Source organism: Manis pentadactyla, chromosome X (assembly GCF_030020395.1).
Source record: "Manis pentadactyla isolate mManPen7 chromosome X, mManPen7.hap1, whole genome shotgun sequence".
NCBI classification, from domain to species: domain Eukaryota; kingdom Metazoa; phylum Chordata; class Mammalia; order Pholidota; family Manidae; genus Manis; species Manis pentadactyla.
This window is the reverse complement of record NC_080038.1, coordinates 31,946,090-31,967,175: the sequence shown is the minus strand read 5'-3', so window position 1 is coordinate 31,967,175 and position 21,086 is coordinate 31,946,090. Positions and strand designations below refer to the sequence as shown.

The following is a 21,086-nucleotide window of genomic DNA, read 5'->3' as shown; positions in this document are numbered from 1 at the left end:
CATTGGCCTACTTATAATAAAGAAGCAGTAAGAAACTGTGCCAGCTATAAAATGTCTTACTCTATTTACTGTATGGAAGCTGAAGATACTGTTCATTACATTTCTTCTTTTGAGGACACCAGGGATAATTTTTCTCTCCAATCTCAAAATCATAAGTAATGAGGCTTCTGGGCAATTGGTTTGTTTTTATCTTAGGAATTCCATGGCTCATGTAACTATTTGTACTTTTTCTCATGGCATTGGCTACTACGAGGTTTATCTCTGCTGTAACAAAGATACAGGACCTTTCAGCAAGTTTCTTGAATAGATTGCTGAGCTCTCTTTAGTCAGGTTATGTTTTCCTGAATCTCTTCCCTTCTTGATTTTTCCCGTTGTCATGTTTTCCTCAAATGCTTTTTATGTTTTACTTTTATCTTCTTTTTTTACATGATTTTATGTAAATCATCTTTAATTATTTCCAGAACTAGGTAGAGTATGAGTAAATAAAAAGAATTTGATACTGAGATTTAAGTTTAACATGTTGAATTGGTATCTGTTTTGCTTTTTTTATCATGATTTGATGATTATCTAGGGTGCCAAATTAGGTGATATCCAAAAGTATACAACAATTGAATTTTTAGAAAAGATAACATGAGAGGTAAAGTAACATGAGATCATATGCCTACAATAACCCCTGCAACGAATACCTCAAGGTGTGCACAAATTATATATTGGTCCTTGCCTCTCAAGACTCTTTGAGTCTCAGTTTCACCAGGAAGCCTTCACAGTAGAGGAAACAAGAGTCTCAGAAATGTCCCACAACTGATTCACAGAGTGAAGGACTAGCCTGGTGCATGTTCCCTGGTCAGGATCTATTCTCTCACACCCACCCGATAGGATTCACCTCTTTGGCTGACAAACCATTTCTACTTTACCATAGGAAAACTCCAGCTTTTGTAGTCTACTTCAGCTAGGTATTAAGAAGCAAGCTGACTGAATTAATTTACACATCTGTGAATAACCCCCTGCAATTTTCCCAGTAATATATGCCTGTTTGCCCTAAAGTATAAGATAGCTCTATCTGTAGATGTCTAAATCCAGGTTCTTGCATTCACCTATCTCAAGGAGACCATTAGAAATGAGAATAACAATTTATATTTAAAAATATACACTGCTACATTATTTATGACAGCAAAAAAGAATCAATTCTCAATGGCTGAATCATATTTTATTGTATGGATGTAACAAAGTTTATTTCTGAATGAGAACATTTAGGGAGTGGTTAAATTATGGTATATGAATATAATGTAACCATTAAGAATCATGTTATGAAGTATTTAATTTCATAGGAAGATTATTATAATGTATGAATAAAAAATTGGACACAAAATAGAATATCATAAGCTCAATTTATTATAATACAATATTTTATTCAATAAAGTTTTCATGTCAAGTATATGTCAAATATAGGGATGGAAGTGAGGAAAGAGCTTCAAACAAGATACATGTGATCTGAGACAGCATTAAACAAAACAGGACATCATTATGAAATTAACTATCCCTTTGGGGATTGGGGATTTCTAGTCAAATGTGATTAAACTCGTTTTCAAGTTTGTAGACTCTCTAAGACCTTGGTTTCATTTCTCTTCTGCTCTTTGAGAATTCAGAGCTCTGCAGTTCAATTTGAGCAGTGACATTTAAAAACAGTAACAACAGACAGTTCAAGCCCAACATTCCCCATCGTCTTTAGATCTGTTTTTTAACCTATGTGGTCAGTGTTGCCCAACAACATCAGTGTAATAGCTTTTCTTAGGAATCTTTCCCTGTAAATTTGTCTGGGCTGCTTCTGCAGAAGATAATAGCTTGCAAAGGAAAACCAGTTTTGCATGGGCCTTTTTATTTTACCTTAGAAACAAACCCTACCCGTGCTTTTATAGAGCATAATCCTTACTGTTCTGGAGTGCTATCAACTTAATTTTGCTCTTGAGACAAATCTTCCTTAAAACTTTGGAATGATCCTTAAAGTGGACTTTTGCTCAGATACAGTTTTTATTTGAGAAGCTATAAATCTTGTTTAAGAACTTCATCCTGCAAAATATACCTTCTTTAGAATTAAGGTTAATGTTTTATCTGTTTCATACCATCAAATTTTGGTTCTCTGAACAGCTTTAATGTAGTATCTTTGAATGTATTCACTATAGTGATATGCTTTGTTAGATAGTAATGCAACATTGTTTCATGCTATAGAAAGAACTCTTCTAAAACCTGAGGCATATCAGGTTTTTTCCATGTTCTGTTTGTGATGATTTCTCAATGCCATTTAACTGTGATGTGCTTATAAAGTAGGACAGTGAGATTATTAAAAATGTGAGAACCTTTTTTTTCTGGTTGACTGTAAGTATTGAGCTCTTGAGGTTGTTTAGTATATCTGACCTAATTTATTCTTAAAAATTATAATGTAGGAACTTGTATGATCATACTTAAAGCACCAGCTTGTTGTATTTGGGGCTAAGATTCTCTGCTGTGATAGTACTATTGTTTCTTCTTTTTCACTTACACATGGTATCCATTATGCATTGATCTTGTCCAGCAATATTAACTTTTTTAACTGATTGTTCTGCTATCTGAAGAGTCTTACTAAATTTTAATCAGTAAACTAAAAATAAGCAGCTAATGCCATAGTGCATTCTGGTAACTCATAAGAGAAAAAAAGAAAGTAAAGGCTAATGTAGGCTTGTGAGGTTAAAGGAAGGTGAGTAAGTATGTATTGGCTATTCAAGGGTATGTATAAATTACCATTTTTCCTCTCTTGAGAAATGTGACATAATGGGACCACACTTTTAGGTGATACACATTTCCATTTGCAGAATATTTGCTGTTTTCCCTGCTAGCACTGCACTGCCCTAAATGACACAGCACTGTGTAATAGGGTTAGAGCCGATCTGTGCCTCTTGTTAGAAAAGCTTTTCTGGATAGTGACTGTGGCTAATGTGATTCTTGAGCTCTGTCCTGTGTGTGCTGCATTGCCCATCTACCAGAATGAAGTAAATCCTGCACACATGTATCATCTTCACTGTGACCTCTCCCTCTTTGGCTTGTTCCTATGTTGAGGGTTCCTGCTGCCTTACTGCATTTCTTGTTTCTGTTTTCCAAACATTTCTAGGTTTAGAAAAGGCACCTAATCGTATCCCTCAGTATTAGTTCTTTCTGCTTCTTTTTGATGACTCTGTTCTGTTGGCCAAAGGCGTTGTTTTCACAATACCACAGAAAACTCATTAGTTTAGAAAATTATCATGGCATTTTGCCGATCTGAAAGTAACATTTGCTTAAATGGACAAAAGCTGTGACACAGGCATTCACAAAAGATGTCCAGATGGCCAATTAACATGCAAAAAGGTGTTCAACTTCTTCATTCATCAGGAGAATGCACAATGCAAAACAGTACCACCCACTGGAATGGCAGATGAAAAAGATGAACTGAGTCTGCGAGAACGTGGAGCAGCTGCTCTGCTACACTGCTACTGAGACTCTGTATTGGTACAAACATTGGAAAACTTTACCAAGTGATGAGTAGAGCTGAATATAGGTATCCCGTGGCTCAGTAATTCCACTTCTAGGCACACACAACAGAAATGGGTGTATAGGTTCATAAAAAGACACATATAAGACTGTTCACAGCACTATTATTTGTGAGAAACCTAAACTTGAGACAACACAAATGTCCATCAATAGTAAAATGAATACATTAATAAGAATATATATCCAACAAGAGTCAGTGTGAATGAACTATAACTCCATACAGCAGTGTGGATGCACCTCACAAACATCATGTTGAGCAAGAGGAGCTGGAGGATCTGCTTCAAGATGGCTCAGTCATCTACCTGTTGACAAAGGCCTCAATGAATGCACTATACATTACCTCAGGCTTAAAAAAAACCCTACAGATACTTGTGTGTGTGTGTGTTTACATATATGTTTGTATGTATTAACCAAAATATGAACACATTTTTTTCTCCACTCAGTACATTGTAGGCAGCCCTTTTTTTTAATTGGCTTGTCTATAGATGTTTCATCCTTTTTGCATTTAGCTTTGTTGAGGTATAATTGCTATACAGGTGGCATACATGCACATATTTAAAGTGTACAATTGGGTAATTTTTTGTGTATATGCCCACGAAGTTGTCATCACAATCAAGATGAGTAATTTATCACACCAAAAAGTTTTCTCCTGTCCCTTTGTAATAATCCTTCCTCTCATCCTTTTTAATGGGTGAAAAGCTTTATTTACAATATATTAATCATATGTTAATTTTTTTACATATAGCCACACTTACACATACTCGCAGATAGTTCAGTCTAATTTTTGGTTTAAGTTGTAGAACTCTCACCCCATTTGGAGGAAGAAATCCTCCCACCCTGCCCCCGCCCAGTCAAAAATATGCAAGCCAGATTGCCTGGGTTAGATTCTTAGCTCTGTCACTTTATAAACTTATCATTTTGGGCAAATTGCTTAACTACTCTGCATCAGATTACTTATCTCTGCCTCTACTACTAATGATACCACTATACCTAACTCATAAGATTGTACAGATTAAAGGAATTAATATATATAATCTAAAAAAGCACTGTTATTGCCTGCTCTTGCTCTCAGGAGTTGTTATGCTAAAAGCCTAGGTTCTCAGTTTCTCCTGATGATACTGAAGTTATGAGTTGATGGGGCCCTGCATTCAAATATCCCACCAGCATCTATCTATTCCTTTCACTCCTATTTCTGTATTTTCTCCCTCTGAGCTCCATACAAAGGTGAGGAGAGGTATGCATTTAATGCTAGGCTCTTTTAGTATTTAGATAATATCTTAGGGACATTTCATATGCTAAGAGATCTAAAATGGGATGCTTTCAAAAAATCCCCAGACTTTATATCAGAATGCCACTTACATTTCTACATTAAAAGTTAGTGATCACTTTGATAGTAGTGATTACACATGTATGATAACTATTCCTTGAATACATATTAAACATATATCCTATGACAGATCCAAAGAATTAAGATATTTCCTGTCCTTGGGAAGCTTATTGTCAACTTGAAGAAATATGTTTAGATTTTGGAATGGTGAGTGTGGAAAGGCTGGGGTCAGTTAGTAGAGCAAAGGAAGAATGAGTAGTTCTTACTGATTGGTATGTTAGATTGAGCTAAGGATACTGTCATTTATAAATCCATGTAGTGGAGTATGTTTTACTATTTTCTCTAAACTGGAAACAACCTAAATGTCCATCAGTGGTAGAATGACTAAAGAGGGATATATACCTAACATGGAGTTAGTAATGAGAATGAATGTACTACAGCCACGTGCAACAATATAGATGAAATGCACAAACATGAAGTTGAGTGAAAGAAGCTAGCTCCAAGAAAGTATACATGTGGTTCCACTTACGTCAAGATCGAAAAGCATGCAAAACTCGTCTGTGGTGTGAGAAATCAGGCCAGTGGTTACTAGTGCCTACCCCTCCTTTCCTCACCTTGCTAATTCCCAGTACAGGGCTTGCCCTCATCACCCCCACGGAGTGTCCAGGGCTGTCCTGCTTCAAAGCTTATGGTCCAGGGAGGGTACAAAGACAGCTGTCTGTTTGTATGGGGTAAATTGGATGGGAACCAAATGAAACCTCAGGCAGGGATAGGCATCATTCTAGCAGGAGGTCATCAGCAAGAGGAGGATTACTGCCCAAGAGAAGCCCTCACCATGTACCACCAGGAAAGGTTCTGTTCACATGCTTGCTTTATGGTCTGTTGATGCTAAACCCACTCCCTAGGGTCTCCTCACTAAAAATGGCCCGTCATTTTGAATGTTTAGTCCCTTTGGGTCTGGCCCTTCTTTCCTAGACCCCACTGCCTTCTCTCCTCTGTTTAGCCCAGGGGAGTCTCTGTAGCCTGGGGGTGGGGAATATGAGTAGATGGGATTGAAGAAGAACCCTTGCTCTCATTATTTTCTTCAATCATATTGTCTCTGCTAAAAGGCCTTTCGTTTTCCCCCATGTACCTTGGAAGACAAAGTTGGGAAAAACTTATTCCTCTTTTTCTCACCCAAGCTTATCTTTAATTCGAAGCTATGAGCACAGAATGGCTTACCTACTTGAGGGGGACATGGTAGGTAGAGAGTAGAGAAAGGAGGGAAAACGTGAACTCTCTGGAGGAACACAACTTTAAATATCTTAAAATGATATCCCACAACACTTGACTTAAATGAGGTAATGAAGATACCATTCATAACGAATTTAGAGGGGAAACTACTTTATATATGTGGTGGAGAAAACACCTGGTTTCAGATCAGTTTCAGGTGGTAGCATGGTATCCAGGCATAGATTTCTCTTAGGCATTTGGAATTGTGGAAGCTAGGGGAAAGGTCAAAACTGGGTTTTGTGTTTTGTTGGGATGGAAGTGATAATTGAAATGTTACTGTGGTTGGAATAAACTTTTTCTGTTAGGAAATAGAGTTGACTTCATCAAGTGTTTTATAGGGTGTCTAGATTATTTGATGTTGTGTGTGATGACTTTTTATTCACTGAGGTACTTCTATAATTTTTAGCATGATTTATTTAGGTAGTTACACCATTATCTTTAATATTTTATTATGTACTTGAAATATGAATCCTACTATCATATAAGATTACTATCTCTAACTTGAAAGTTATTAGGGAATTCTATTTTTATTCATAGTGCATATCTTTATGTTTCAATAATATTTATGCCAGGTTTGCTTCTATTTCTTTTGATTTGTTGATTTATGAAAAGTCAGTAAGCCATTTCATTATATACTTCAGGGGTTGGCAAATAATGGCCTGCTACCTGTTTTAGTGTGGCCCATGGACTGAGAATGGTTTTCACATTTGTAAATGGTTGAAAAATTTTTAAATAAAATCTCATGACACACAGAAATTACATAAAATTCCAATTTCAGTATCTATAAATAAAGTTTTATTAGAACACAGCCACATACAAATTCATTTCTGTAGGTGCTTTTCACTATCACAGCAGAGTTGAGTAGTTGCAACAGAGACCATATGGCTGGCAAAGCATAAAATATTTACCCTCTGGCCCTTTGCAGGGAATGTTTGCTGACCCCTGTTATATATCAACAGCTGTGTCATTGATAAACTGCTAAAAGACAAGTATTAAAAAAGTTCTTGTCCTAGACAGTCATCATTTAAATAATTCCTGTCCTCCTTTCGTACCTTATTTTTTCCTCTGGGTAAGTACCACTGTTTATCATGATGTAATATGCTGGACATTTTGCTTGTTTAAATAAACAAGAACATGTTAATTATTTCTTCCCATCTAGATTATATAACTTTCCTGAGGACAGGGGTTTTTGTCTCTTTTTGTTTACTGCTATATCCTCAGCACCTAGGCACATAGTAGAAACACAGTGTGTATTTGAGCACCCACACAGTACATATTTGTGAAGTAAAAGGGTGACTGGGTTGAATCTGCTACATATTACTTGACCCAAATCCAAGGATTAAGTGTGGAGAACAGACTGAAACAAAGTGTACTTTCTTCATTGGCATAACTGCCTAACTTTGCTGTCCAGATTCCAAAAGGTAAGTATCCAAGGAAATTAGCAATGTCTAGCAGCATCTATAAATATTTATACAGTACATGTATTAATACTGTAAATTACTTGGTAAAATCATATTTTGATTTTTTATAATATTAATTTTAGAATTATTACATCAGTACATAATATTTATATATTACAAATATATATTTCTCAAGCCTGTATGTCAGTTATATTTAGATATTGAGGGTAACAGGCCTAATGAAGCGAAGGGCACAAGTAATATTAAGTACCTGAAGGTTAGGGTAATTGAAGAATCAAGCAAGCTCTTTGGGACTAGCTTGTTTTATGAACACAGGGGTATTGTTCAGTGATTTCTCACTACATTTAGAGTGAAATCTAAAGTTTTCCCCCAGTAAAGCTTTGTATGATTTGACCATTTGTCTCTGTCTCCAACCTCTTTTCTCTTGCTGGCTGTATCAAAACCACACTGAAGTTTTTAAAATTCCTCTACTACCTTAATTTCCTTTATGTATAATTTAAAAAGGTTATGCCTACTCCCCTATAGCCTTGAAGCTCTATTAAGGCAGGGGGTCACATCAGTCTTATTCACCATCAGGTCCCCAGTGCTTAGCAAAACGACTAAAATATAGCAAGCAGTAAGTATTTGTAGAATGACTACATATATGATTGAAAGAGCTCAGAAACCCTAAATTAAAATCCTGGAATGTGTTCTGGATTCCAGGTAGACAGGTGTGTTTGTGAAATCATTGAGATATACAGGTATAATGTGAGCACTTTTGATGTAAATATGTTGATAAGTTAAAAACAGTAATCCTGGGATGCTTCTACTTACTAATTATGTAAATGTGAGTGAGTTGATTTCTCGGAAATTTAGTTTTATCATTTATCAAGAGCTATCATTGTACCTATCTCAGAAGGCTTTTGCAAGCACTGATAAGATGATGCGCGTGAAACTGCCTTATTGTTATAGCTATACAACATATACTAGTTGAATCCTTACTTTTTGAAAGATGTGGAAGTGGAGAAGATGCAGAGGGGAAGTGCTCAGAAACCTCGGAGAATAAACCCATATCTTACAGAAGAGCCCGTAGGGAACTGAAGAGAACTGGGGCTTTACAAAACACCATAAGGAAAAAATGGACTCCATGTCCTCTCTATAGTATGCCGCAGGGCCCTTAGGCCTTCATACCCTTAAAAATTAGGAGGGGCTTGGGGAAGAGTGGGAGACTAGGACTGGCAAAGCCTTTAGTTGGGTGACCAGAAATTAATGAAATGGTGTATCTGAGCACAGCAGAGGACAGCAAAGTGATTGACTTAACCTGCCAGGAGAGAGCCATGTGGCTGAAAACTAAAGCCACCATTGAAGTGCTTCTCTACAAATTAAAATGCAGCCTGAAATGCTTCAAAACTAATAAAGACTAGATATAATTGAATCTCAGAGGGTTACTGGAAGAGCAACCACTACCAGGATTAAGAGTTTTTAGGCTACGATTCTCCCTGAAAGGCTGGGAAAAGAGGGGCAAGTGCATGAAAGGGACATCCAAAATGGGAAAGGAAGCTCTTAAGGGATGGACAGCCCACATTCCAAACTTAACGAGTACATGCAGCTGAGGCTAAACCTTTAAAATCAAATTTTATTTTTATAAATTCAACTCATAAAATATACATTATACTATCCTCTGTCTTAAGTAGTAATAGTTGTACTTAATGTATTGAACCAGATTGACCAACCAGAAAATGAACCCCCAGAACTAGATTGAACCAAGACATTTGGAAGGGAAAATCTTTGTTACCCTCAGAGTCCTGCTTACTGTGCATTTATCGTTCTCAAGAACTATACTAACAGTCCTCATGTAAGGCTCCATCAAAGCCTGTGTGTAACTCCATTATGGATGAGGAAACTGAGGCTTAAAGAGGTTGAATGACTTGCCCAAGGTCAGATAGTAATTGCCAGGGCAGGTCTCAGACCCTGGTATGGTGTGGTGGCAAAGCCCATACTCTGACCTGTTGGATGTATATAACCTGCTATTATTTAAGGGGAAATCTGCTCAGTGCCAGGATGCCTTCCGTATATGAGAAATAAACAACAGAGAAGAAATCCTGAAAACTGTAGACTAATGAATCTTATTGACTATACTGGAACAGAGATCATCTGTAGCATTCTGTTAATAGATTATAAGCTCCAAAAAAGCAAAAAATTTCTCTCTCGTTTTGCCGCTGATTTGCTTAAGCAGATTTTCTCAGCCTTGACCCCACTGCTCTTTTGGACTGGATAATGCTATGTTGTGGGGGGCTATTCTGTGCGTCATAGCATGTTTAGCAGCATCCCTGCTTTAACTCACTAGATGCTAGTAGAACCCTTCCCAGTTGTGACAAAAATGTCTCTAGACATTGCCAAAATGTCCACTGGGGAGAAGATTACTACTAGTTGAGAACAACTGTCCTCCAGAACAAGTAACAGTGCTTGGCAAGTAAAAGACCCTAGATACTTTTGAATTGACTGAAGACAGGAATGAACAGTGTTCCACAAAGCATACTGCTTATGATATGCAAAATAACTAGAGGGAACCTTGACAAAGTTCTAGAACTTCAATAGTTATGCATTTTTGTATGCATTAGAAAACATATCAAATACATGCTTTCATACACTATTTTATAGGACAAGGCTAATGTGGATAGTGAAGTAAAAATAAAAAATTGACTTAACTGAAAGAAACATTTAGTGAGTACGTGTAGACAATAAATGCATTTAGCAAAAATCCTAAGGTTAAGATGGAATGTAAATGACTGGAGTTTGATGCACTGATCTATACTAAGGGAAACAGGCAAAAGCAATGTGTCCTGAACACTCTTGGTATGAGAGCTTCCCCTAAGTCGTTTGTGTGGGCCCCTAGAACCCTCATTGGGAATGATCTAGTGCCCTATACAAGCTGACCATGGATATAGAAGACAAATTGCTTACCTTTCAAGAGTTGGACAGTCTGAGAGATACTGTAATGTATGTATATCTATATGAGATAATGTTTAAATTCCATATTGTATGAGGGTTCAAAGCAAAAAGCTTACTTTCTGTTCAGGTAGTGAGGAAAGGCTTCACTACTGATACTGAAGATTGAATGGAATTTTAGGAGGTGTAGATAATGCAGAGGACAAGAGCGGGGGCATAGAGTTCAAACAGTTAAAGGCAGATTTAAGGGATGAATAGAGGCCAGTTTGGTTAGAGTGTGGTGTGACTGTTAAGGAAGGTTGAACCTGGTTATGGAGAGTGTTCAGTGCCAGGCTGGGTAAATCCTAATGTCTAAAAGCTGCTTTATGGTAGTAGTAGTAGTAATAGAGTAGTTGTTTTTTAAGTGTGTTGCCATTGTTGTAGAAGTAATGTTTAGTTTGGGGTGGGAACCTGAGAATCCAGATTGACAGATCCTCCTGTTTAGAGATGTGTAACAACGAGAAAACACACAGATCCCAGCTGAAAAAAAGAGAATAGAGCAACAGGGGATCAGAGTGGAAAGACCAAGCTAAACCTGGACATCAGAAGAAGCAGGGAGGTAACCTGGGGCTGGAGTAGTTCAGGGTTTGGGGCTGATATAGGCAGTAGGCCTTGAACCCCATATCTCTGCAAGGAAATTATTTTCTTTAAAAAAAGATTCTGATATTTGGCAGTTTACTGCTAGCACACTAGGTGAGGCAGCTGACAGGCGGTATTGATCTTTTTCCTCCTGGGCTTCATCTTGCCCTGGTAGAGAGCTGCCTTGGATGGCTCTTTTTCTACCACGCTGACCTCTGCAGAGGCAAGTCCTCTCAGAAAATCCTGGCCCATGCCTGATAGCCCTTTCCTTGTGGGTCCCCTGACACAACTGAGAATGGCTCAATTCTTTCCAAAAATACTGTATTAAATACTAATGAATAAACAAAATATGAGAAGTCCTGCCAGATTGACCAGGCATCTGTGATAGCACTGTACTCTATCACTGTACCACCAGTCAAATCTTTGGCTCCAGCTGCCAGAGATGGCTTCCTAAAATCTAAATTTAGCCATATGACTCTCCTGCTTAACTCTTTCACGGCTTCTCATTTCACAGGGATTGCATATAGTACATTAACTTTCTTAAGGTTTTTCCTAGAGTAAGAAGTTTTATAATTCTCTTTGCATAATGCTTATTTATCTGACTTGAAGGGGTTACAGTTAAAATTGAGACAATTCTTGGGAAGAGTGAAGAACCTTCCTGTAAATACGCAAGTTCCAGCTCTTTCCGAGAGCCTTCCTAGAATGGCTTCATCAGAAGGGTCAGGGGTCACTGGATTTCACACTGCTTCCTGTGCTGGTATGGTTCTGAGGAGGTGTATCTAGCTGCCTCAAGGAGAAATCCCAGCGGGGGGCCCCTACAGCCCTCTACGTCAGTTCTTACGGAAGAGTTTAGCCCTGGCCCATGTTCTATATTGGTATTCCGCATAAGATTTTTTGGGAATGTTTGCTGCTTGAAATAAATGGTGGGGTGATTTCCAAAGTTCCTTTTGACTCCAAAATTCTCTGACAGTCTAGCCCCCCTTGACTTCCTTCTTGGGTTACTTTCTGTTAATTTTGTTCCATACAAATTAATAACTTGTTAGAAAATAGGGAAATTTCAGAGCAGCAACAGGCTTTTACAAGTTATCTTGCTTAGTTGCCCACACTGAGCTCCAAAGCGTAGTACTCCTGAGAAATACTGATGGCTGACAGAAAGGATTATGTAGCCACATACATTGAAAGACTATACTTTTGTCATGTTGCTAATTAGCATTTTTAAGGCACTGTAAAGTCTTAGAATAAACCTGTTTAGCCTTAAGGCAGCATTTCTTACATGTAGTTGATCACAGCATTGTTTTTGAATACACCTTCTAACAACATCCTGTGGAGGTCAATTCGGGAAACACTCATCTAGTTCAGCCTCCTCGTTTTGCAAAGAATTTGAGGTAGAAAATGATTTTCCAGTGCTGCACAATTAGTTACCAGGTCTCAATCTCCTATTTATCCCCTGATTGTCTCTGTTTCAGTATGCTTAACTTCCTTTTCCCTCAGCTCTGTTGCAGTAGAATTGGCATATAACATTGTTGAAATTTAAGTTTAAGCTGTACAATGTGATGATTTGATACCCATATATATTGTGAAGTGATTGCCACAATAAAGCTAGTTAACAGATCTGTCACCTTACAACATCATAATTTTGTGTTTGTATGTTGAGAACTTTTAAGATGGCCTTGCTTCATATCTTTCCAATATATAATACAGTATTGATAGCTATAGTCACCATGCTGTACATTACTTCCCCAGAATTTATTCATCTTAAACTGGAAGTTTGTACCTTTTAACCACCTTCATCCATTCCCCTTCCCCCTGCCCTACCCCTGGCAACCACCAGTCTACTAGCTTTATGAGTTTGATTTTTTTTTTTTTTTAGATTCCACATATAAGTGAGATTATACAGTATTTCTCTTTCACTGTCTGGCATTTCATTTAGCATAATTCCCTCAGGGTTCATCCATATTGTTGTAAATGGAAGAAATTTCCTTTCCCTTTTTTTTTTTTGGCTAATAGTCTATTGTGTGGGTATGGGTATGTATATAAGTATATAACATTTTTTTTATCCATTCATCTGTCAGTGGATATTTAGGTGTTTCCATGTCTTAACTATTGTAAATAATGCTGCAGTGAAATGGTGATTACAGAAATCTCTTCCAGAGAATGATTTCATTTCCTTCAGACATATACCCCAAAGTAGAATTGCTGAATCATTTGGTACTTCTATTTCATTAATTTTTTTAGGAACTTCCATACTGTTTTCTACAGTGGCTACACCAGGTTACAGTCCCAACAGAGTACAGGGGTTCCCCTTTCTCCACACATTTGCTAGCATTTGTTATCTCTGTTCTTTTTGATAATAGACATTCTACCAGGTGTGAGGTGATAGCTCATTGTGGGTTTTTTTTATTTTGGTATCATTAATATACACTTACATGAGCAACATTGTGGTTACTAGATTCCCCCTATTATCAAGTCCCTACCACATACCCCATTACTGTCACTGTCCATCAGTGTAGTAAGATGCTATAGAATCACTGCTTCTCTGTGCTGTACTGCCTTCCCCATGCTTCCCCCTTACATTATGTGTGCTAATCGTAATGCCCCTTTATCCTCTTATCCCTCCCTTCCGACCCATCCACCCAAGTCCCTTTCCCTTTGGTAACTGTTAGTCCATTCTTGGGTTCTGTGAGTCTGCTGCTGTTTTGTTTCTTCAGTTTTTTTCTTTGTTCTTATACTCCACAGATGAGTGAAATTATTTGATACTTGTCTTTTTCCATCTGGCTTATTTCACTGAGCATAATACCCTCTAGCTCCATCCATGTTGTTGCAACTGGTAGGGTTTGTTTTCTTTGTATGGCTGAATAATATTCCAGTGTGTATATGTACCACTTCTTCTTTACCATTCATGTACTGATAGACACTTAGGTTGCTTCCATTTCTTGGCTATAGTAAATAGTGCTGCGATTAACATAGGGGTGCATATATCTTTTTCAAACTGGGCTCCTGTATTCTTGTAAATTCCTAGGAGTGGAATTCCTCGGTCAAATGGTATTTGTATTTTTAGTTTTTTGAGGAACCACCATACTGCTTTCCACAAAGGTTGAACTAATTTACATTCCCACCAGCAGTGTCGGAGGGTTCCCCATTCTCCACATCCTTGCCAACATTTGTTGTTATTTGTCTTTTGGATGGTGGCCTTCCTAACTCGTATGAGGTGATATCTCATTGTGGTTTTAATTTGCATTGCACTGATGATTAGCGATGTGGAGCATCTTTTCATGTGCCTGTTGGCCATCTGAATTTCTTTGGAGAAGTGTCTATTCAGCTCCTCTGCCCATTTTTTAATTGGATTATTTGCTTTTTGTTTGTTGAGGTGTGTGCTCATTGTGGTTTTGATGTGCATTTCCCTGACGATTAGTGATGTTGAGCACCTTTTCATGCACCCATGCATTGGCCATTTGTGTGTTTTCTTTTGAAAATTGTTTACTCAGGTTCATTACCCATTTTTAAATTTTGTTATTTTTTGCTATTGGTTCATTGTATATTTTGGATATTAACCCCTTAACAGTTATGTGGCTTGCAGATACACTCTCCTGTTCCTTAGGTTGCTTTTTCATATAGTGGATCATTTCTTTTGCAGTGCAGAAGCTTTTCAGTTTGATGTAATCCCACTTATTTGTTCTTTTGTTGTTTGTGTTTTTGGAGTCATATCCAAAAAAATCATTACCAAAACCAGTGTCAAAGAGCTTTTTCCCTTTGTTTTCTTGTAGTTTTATGGTTTCAGGTCTTACATTTAAGTCTTTAATCCATTTTGAGTTCATATTTGTCAGCGGTATAAGGTAAGGGTTCAGTTTCATTATTTTACATGTGACTATCTAGTTTTTCCAGCACCATTTATTGAAGAGACATCTTTTCTGTGGTGAGTTTTCTTGGCTCCCATGTCAATATTAGTAGACCTTATATGCATAGGTTTATTTCTGTGTTCTGGATTCTGTTCCTTTGGTCTGTTTGTTTGCCAGTTTTGATTCCTTACTGTTTTGATTCCTATAGTTTTGTGATATATTTTCAAATTAGGGAGCATGATACCTCCATCTTTATTTATTCTTCTTTCTCAAGACTGTTGTGGCTATTTGGGATCTTTTGTCATTCCATACGAAGTTTAGGATTATTTGTTTTAGTTCTGTGAAAAATGGCATAGGTATTTTGATAGGGATTTTATTGAATCTGTAGATTGCTTTGGATAGTATGGATTTTTAACAATATTAATTCTTCCAATCCATGAACTGAGGAAATCTTTCAATTTTTTTGTGTCTTCTGTGATATTGCTCATCAGTGTTTTACCATTCTCAGTATATAGATCATTCACCTCCTTTTATTTCTTGTATTTTATTCTTTTTTATGCTATTATAAATGGGATTGTTTATTTCTTTTTCAAATAGTTCATTGTTAATGTATAGAAATACAACTGATATTTATATGTTGATTTTTCATCCTGCAACTTTAGTGAATTCTTTTATTCTAACAGTTTTTTTGGTGGAGTCTTTAGGATTTTCTATATACAAGATCATGTCATCTACAGAGAATTTCACAGCTTCCTTTCTAAGTTAGATGCCTTGTATTTCTTCTTCTTGTCTCAATAGGACTTCCAGTAATATGTTGAGTAGGAGTGGTGAACATGGGCACCCTTGTGTTGCTCCTGATCCTAGAGGGAAAGCATTCAGCCTTTCATGTTGAATATGATATTAGCTGTGGGCTTCTTTTACATGCCTTTATTGTGTTGAGGTACATTCCTTCAATACCCAATTTGTTGAGAGTTTTTAAAAACCATTAGTGAATGTTGAGTTTTATCAAATGATTTTCCTGCATCAGTTGAGAGATGATTGCTATTTTCTATTATTGTGATGTATCACATTCATTGATGTGCATATGTTGAAGCATTCTTGCATCACAGGGTTGAATCCCACTTGAACATGGTGTATAATCTTTTTAATGTGTTGTTGAATTTTGTTTGCTAGTATTTTGTTGTGAATTTTTCATTTCTGTTCTTCAGGGATATTGGCCAATAGTTTTCTTCTAGTGCCCTTATCTGACTTTGGTATCAGTGTAATGCTGGCCTCATAAAATGAGTTTGGAAATGTTCCCGCTTCAATTTTTTGGAAGAGCTTTAGAAGGATTGGCACTAATTCGTCTTTAAATGTTTAAATTCAGCTGGGAAACCATTTGGTCCTGGCTTTTCTTTGTTGGGAGGTTTTTGATGACTTAATCAATCTCCTTATTTGTTACCGATCTGTTCAGATTTTCTGTTTCTTCATCATTCAGTCATGGTGGGTTGTATGTATCTAGGAATTTATCTGCTCCCTCTAGGTTGTCCAGTTTGTTGGCATATAATTCTTCATAGCAGTCTCATGATCCTTTGTATTTGTAGTATTATTTGTAATGTGTCCTTTTTCATTTCTGATTTCATGGCCTCTTTTATTTGGGGGGTCATCTTTTTAATGGACCAACTTAGTTTTGTTAATCTTTTCTGTTGTTTTCCTATTCTATATTTCATTTAGGTCTGCTCTAATACTTAGTATTTCCTTCCTCTACTAATTTTGGGCTTAGTTCATTTTGCTAGTTCCTAGAGGTATAAAGTTAGGTTTTTTTTTATATCTTTTTTCTTGGAAGTTTATTGCTACATACTTCCCTCTTAGACCTGCTTTTGCTCTATCCCATTGGTTTTCTTTATGCTGTGTTTCCATTTTTGTATCTCAAGATATTTTTTTCACTTTTAATTTCTTTTTTGGTCTGTAGGTTGGAGTGTGTTGTTTAGTTTCCATGTATTTGAGAATTTTCTAGCTGTCCTCCAGTTATTGATTTCTAACTCATACCACTGTGGCTCTAAAAAATACTTGATATAATTTCTGCCTTTTTGAATTTGTTGAGACTTAGTTTAGTGGCCTACCATATGATCTATCCTAGAAAAGGCACCCTGTGCACTTGAGAAGAGTATGTATCTTGCTGCTGCTGCGTGAAGTGTTCTGTATGTATCTGTGCAGTCCATTTGGTCTTAAGTGTTTAAATCTCCTGTTTCTTGATTGATTCTCTGGATGATCTATCTATTGTTGAAAATGGAGTATTAAAGTCCTCAACTATGATTGTCCTGCTGTTTATTCCTCCTTTAAGTTGTGTTAGTTTTGGTTTATATATTTAGGAGCTCCAATGTTGGATGCATAAATATTTATGATTATTGTATCTTATTAACTGACTCCTTTTTCATTATATAATGATGTTCTTTGCCTCTTGTGACCATTTTTAGCTTAAAGTCTATCTTGTCTGATATAAGTATAGCTATCCCTGCTTTCTTTTTGGTTATCATTTGCTTGGAATATCTGTTTCCATCCCTTAACTTCATTCTGTTTGTGTCCTTAAAACTAAAATGAGTTTCCTAAGCATCATGTTGTTGGGATCTTGTTTTTTATCCATTTAGCTATTCTGTGTCTTTTGATTGGATAACTTAATCCATTTATGTTTAAAGTAATTATTGATAGGTAAGCACTTACTATTGCCATTTTGTTCTTTTGAATTCTTGTCATTGTATTCTTCAGCTCTAAAATTTGTTTTTTGATAGTTTCTCTTTGTTGATCTTCTCATTTTGTTCATGCATTGTTTTTGTAATTTCATTTAGCTTTCTGTCTGTGTGTTCTTGTAGTTCACTGAAGTTCTTTCAGAGGATTATTCTGAATACTTTTTCAGGTAGTTCATCTATCTCCATTTTGTTAGGGTCACTTATTAGGACTTTATTAGTTTCTTTTGGTGGTGTTCTGTTTACCTGTTTCTTCATGATCTTTATTCTTTGCATTGGTATCTGTGCATTTGTTTAAGTGGCCTTCTCTTTCAGACTTTACAGGTTCATTTTGGCAGGGAAAGACCTTCACCAGTTACTACAGCTTTGAGGTACTTGACAGGTAGCCTCTAGCTACCATCTGGTAGCCTCTGAGGGCAGGGCTTGCTATTGGAGTCTCTAGATTGGCAAGGTCACCACCTGTGCTCTGAAGTTGTGGGGATGCCACTGTCTGGTCTGCAGTTGTGTAGGCCTGTTAGTTGGGCTCCATGTTCAAGCAGAACCACTAGACAACCGTCTCCCTATTTGGGTGGGACTATTAACTGTGCTATGCAGTCAGGTGGGGGCACTAGCTGGGCTCTGCAGTGAGCTCTGGTTGGACAAAGTTCCAGGCTGTGTTCTCTGGGTCAGGGTGGTGGTGTTGGTTGAACTCTGTGATTGGGCAGGGCTGCAGGCTGGGCTGTGCAGTTACTCCTAGTTATACAGGATCTGAGACTGTGCTCCACAACCAGGTGGTACCACTGGCTGTACTCTGTGTTTAGGTGGGGCTGAAGGCAGGGCTTAGTGGCCTGATGTGGCCTCAGGCTGTGCTCTGGGATCAAGTAGGGCCAGAGACTGTGCCCTGAAATTAAGTAGGGCTGCAAGCTGGTGTTTGTGATCACATGAGCCATTAGCTCTGCTCATCTGGTAGGCAATGTCACTGGCTAAGCTTCCTTGCTGGGTGGAGCCATAAACTATGCTTCTTGATTGGATGGAGTTACTGGCTGGGCTTCTTACCTGTCTGGGCAAGGCTACAAGCTGTGTTCAGCAATTGGGTATGGTAAAGGCTGGGGTCCTCTGCTTATGAGGGTTGTAGGCTGAGTTCTGTGGCTGGGTGGGACTACAGGCTGGGCTCCCATGTTGCCCAGGTCACTGTTCAGGGTATGTGTGGCCAGATGCTATGCTCAGTAGTTGGGCAGGACTGCTGGCTTGGCTCCCTGACCAACTGGGACTGTAGGATAGGCTTCACGGCTGCTCCAGTTCTCTAGCCAGGTCTCTTGAGTGGGCAGGAATGTAGGCTATTCTCAGCACTTGGGTGGGGCTGGGAATTTGCTTCCCTTCCTGGGTGGGGTAGTAGAACAGGCTCCACTGGGGATGGACTGTTGGTGGGGATCCAAATCAGGCAGAACTGCCAACTGAGCTCCCTAGCCAGAGGGGGCCGCTGATTCAGCTCTGCAGTTGGTCAGAGCTGCTGGCTGGGATCTGTGCTTAGGCACTGCTCTAAGCAGAAATGTGGTCTGATAGAACCTGAGCACTGTTTGCTGTAAGCAAACTAACAAACTGTAACACCCCCATCTCTGTCTGATCCCCTTGGTTAAACCTTGCAGGTTCCTTCATTGATCCCTGTGAGGCAAGCCTTGAACGGGCTGCCTGGGAAGTATCCCACATGCCAGGAGAGCTGGATATCCACTGTGGGGTCTCTTTTCCATAGGCCTAAGGGAGCCCTCTGGGTGCCAATGCTGTGCTGGTGTCAGGGAAGGCCAGTGTGGTCAGAGCGTGTCCAGTTCTCTTACTCTTCTAATGTGAGCTTCTCATGGTCGCATCTTCTCTATGGATAGTTGCTAGTTGGTCTTCTTGTGAGGGGGACTGAAGTCAGGAATGACCCATGTGGCCATCTGTATAATATCACTCTCCCTTTCATGCTTAACTTCAAATAGGTTGCATAATCCTTATTGGACAGGTAGATTGTCTTGTAATTTTGCTTCTCTGATGCTTAACTGCATCTTGGGAATGTGGCAGGTGAACAGTAAATGTGTGGTAGCTCTATGATTGAACCCTGTGAGAAAATGAAGCATTATGGGGTGACTTAGCTTTCATGTATATATTTTCATCTTTGAAAAACAGAATTGCTGTTCCTCCATGCAAAACTGCATTTGCAGTGTGGATTTTTTTCCTCTAAAGAGTCTGTTGGTTACAGATTCATACTGTTTATTAGTAATAACTCTGTGGTCTGTTTTGCTTCGGGAATAATTTGATTAGGAGTACTGCTGTTTGACACCATTCAGGAAAATGTTACACTGTAAATGGCATTGGATTTGTCACAGAATGACATTGAAGAGGAACCGGAGATGGCAAACTAATAACATGTGTGCTGTCTTGGTTATTAAAACTGTGCCTTTTGTCAGTTCTATCCACCGTGTTTTGTTCTTATCACTGCCTTCCTAAGAGAGAAACATATGACCAATTTGATTTTTTATTTGTCAAGGACGGAAACTAATGTCAGATAAACAAGGTCATAGTAAGTTGATATAGAGCCTGTGCTTCCAGAATACTGTGGTTCTGTCCTCTGAGGTTAGATACCTGTTTGTGATGGAGAAAACATTTATGTAAGGGGGCAAGACTGGATTGCACTAAAATGAAATGCTCATGTTGACCACATCAGCTTTAATGGAACTTATTAATATAGTGACTCAGCCTCTGTGAATCTGACTGTGTGTGTGTGTCCTGTGTTTTGTACAGGGAATCATCATCCAGGGATCTGCAGAAGACCTCAAGAAAACATGGGGAGGAGTAAGTTCACTTTGCTTTTAAATAATTTAGACTCTCTCCATTTTAATACACTGAATCCTGGAAATGAGATTTGCAACTTGAAACTTTTTTTGTGGACACCTATACTGTATTTCTGGTTAACATTAGAAAGTTTTCATCTAACGCAGGGCTGTGAAGAGAAAGACCAACAGACCGTATTTTGTTCCTTGGCAGGGGCCATTTTTTTTCTTTTGCTCTTTTCTGGACATCTCCCAGTACAAGGAGAGAAGGCTCAAGCTCGATGTTATATAGACCTGCCCTAATCTCACAGCTTCTTTACAACTTTTATCGAAGTTACTAATATGTTTCCAATGACTAACAAAAAATGATTCTCTATGCAACCAGTGATAGTATTAAAAAAATTCATGTATGAGGTTGATTTATAAATAGTCTTGATTTCCCCTAAAATGTTAAGGCCTGGCATTAAGAACCATTAGATGAATTCCTCTTATTTTTCTTTGCTCATAAGGCCATTTATGGGCATTGGACAAAAGACAAATTTAAGGTCCTTTTGTTGTTAGTATTAGCTAGCCACCAGTGACTTCATAAATTTTCCCAATCAGTGTAGACCATAAAA

The 21,086-nt window shown here is 38.0% G+C and overlaps 1 protein-coding gene across 4 annotated transcripts in view; it reads left to right on the top strand.

Annotated features, from left to right (window-relative positions):
* The window catches only part of PRRG1 (proline rich and Gla domain 1), a 148,711-nt gene that overhangs the window by 31,695 nt on the left and 95,930 nt on the right, over positions 1-21,086 (top strand). For 2 of the 4 annotated variants that reach the window (XM_036908997.2, XM_057496002.1), the window contains one exon: positions 20,441-20,491. In XM_036908997.2, coding sequence (XP_036764892.1) covers positions 20,482-20,491 — 10 coding nt within the window. In that variant the 5' untranslated portion in view covers positions 20,441-20,481. Of the gene's footprint in view, positions 1-6,686; positions 7,227-7,294; positions 7,579-20,440; positions 20,492-21,086 lie in introns of those variants that run through there. The other 2 variants (XM_036908999.2, XM_036908998.2) reach the window with 2 other exon arrangements.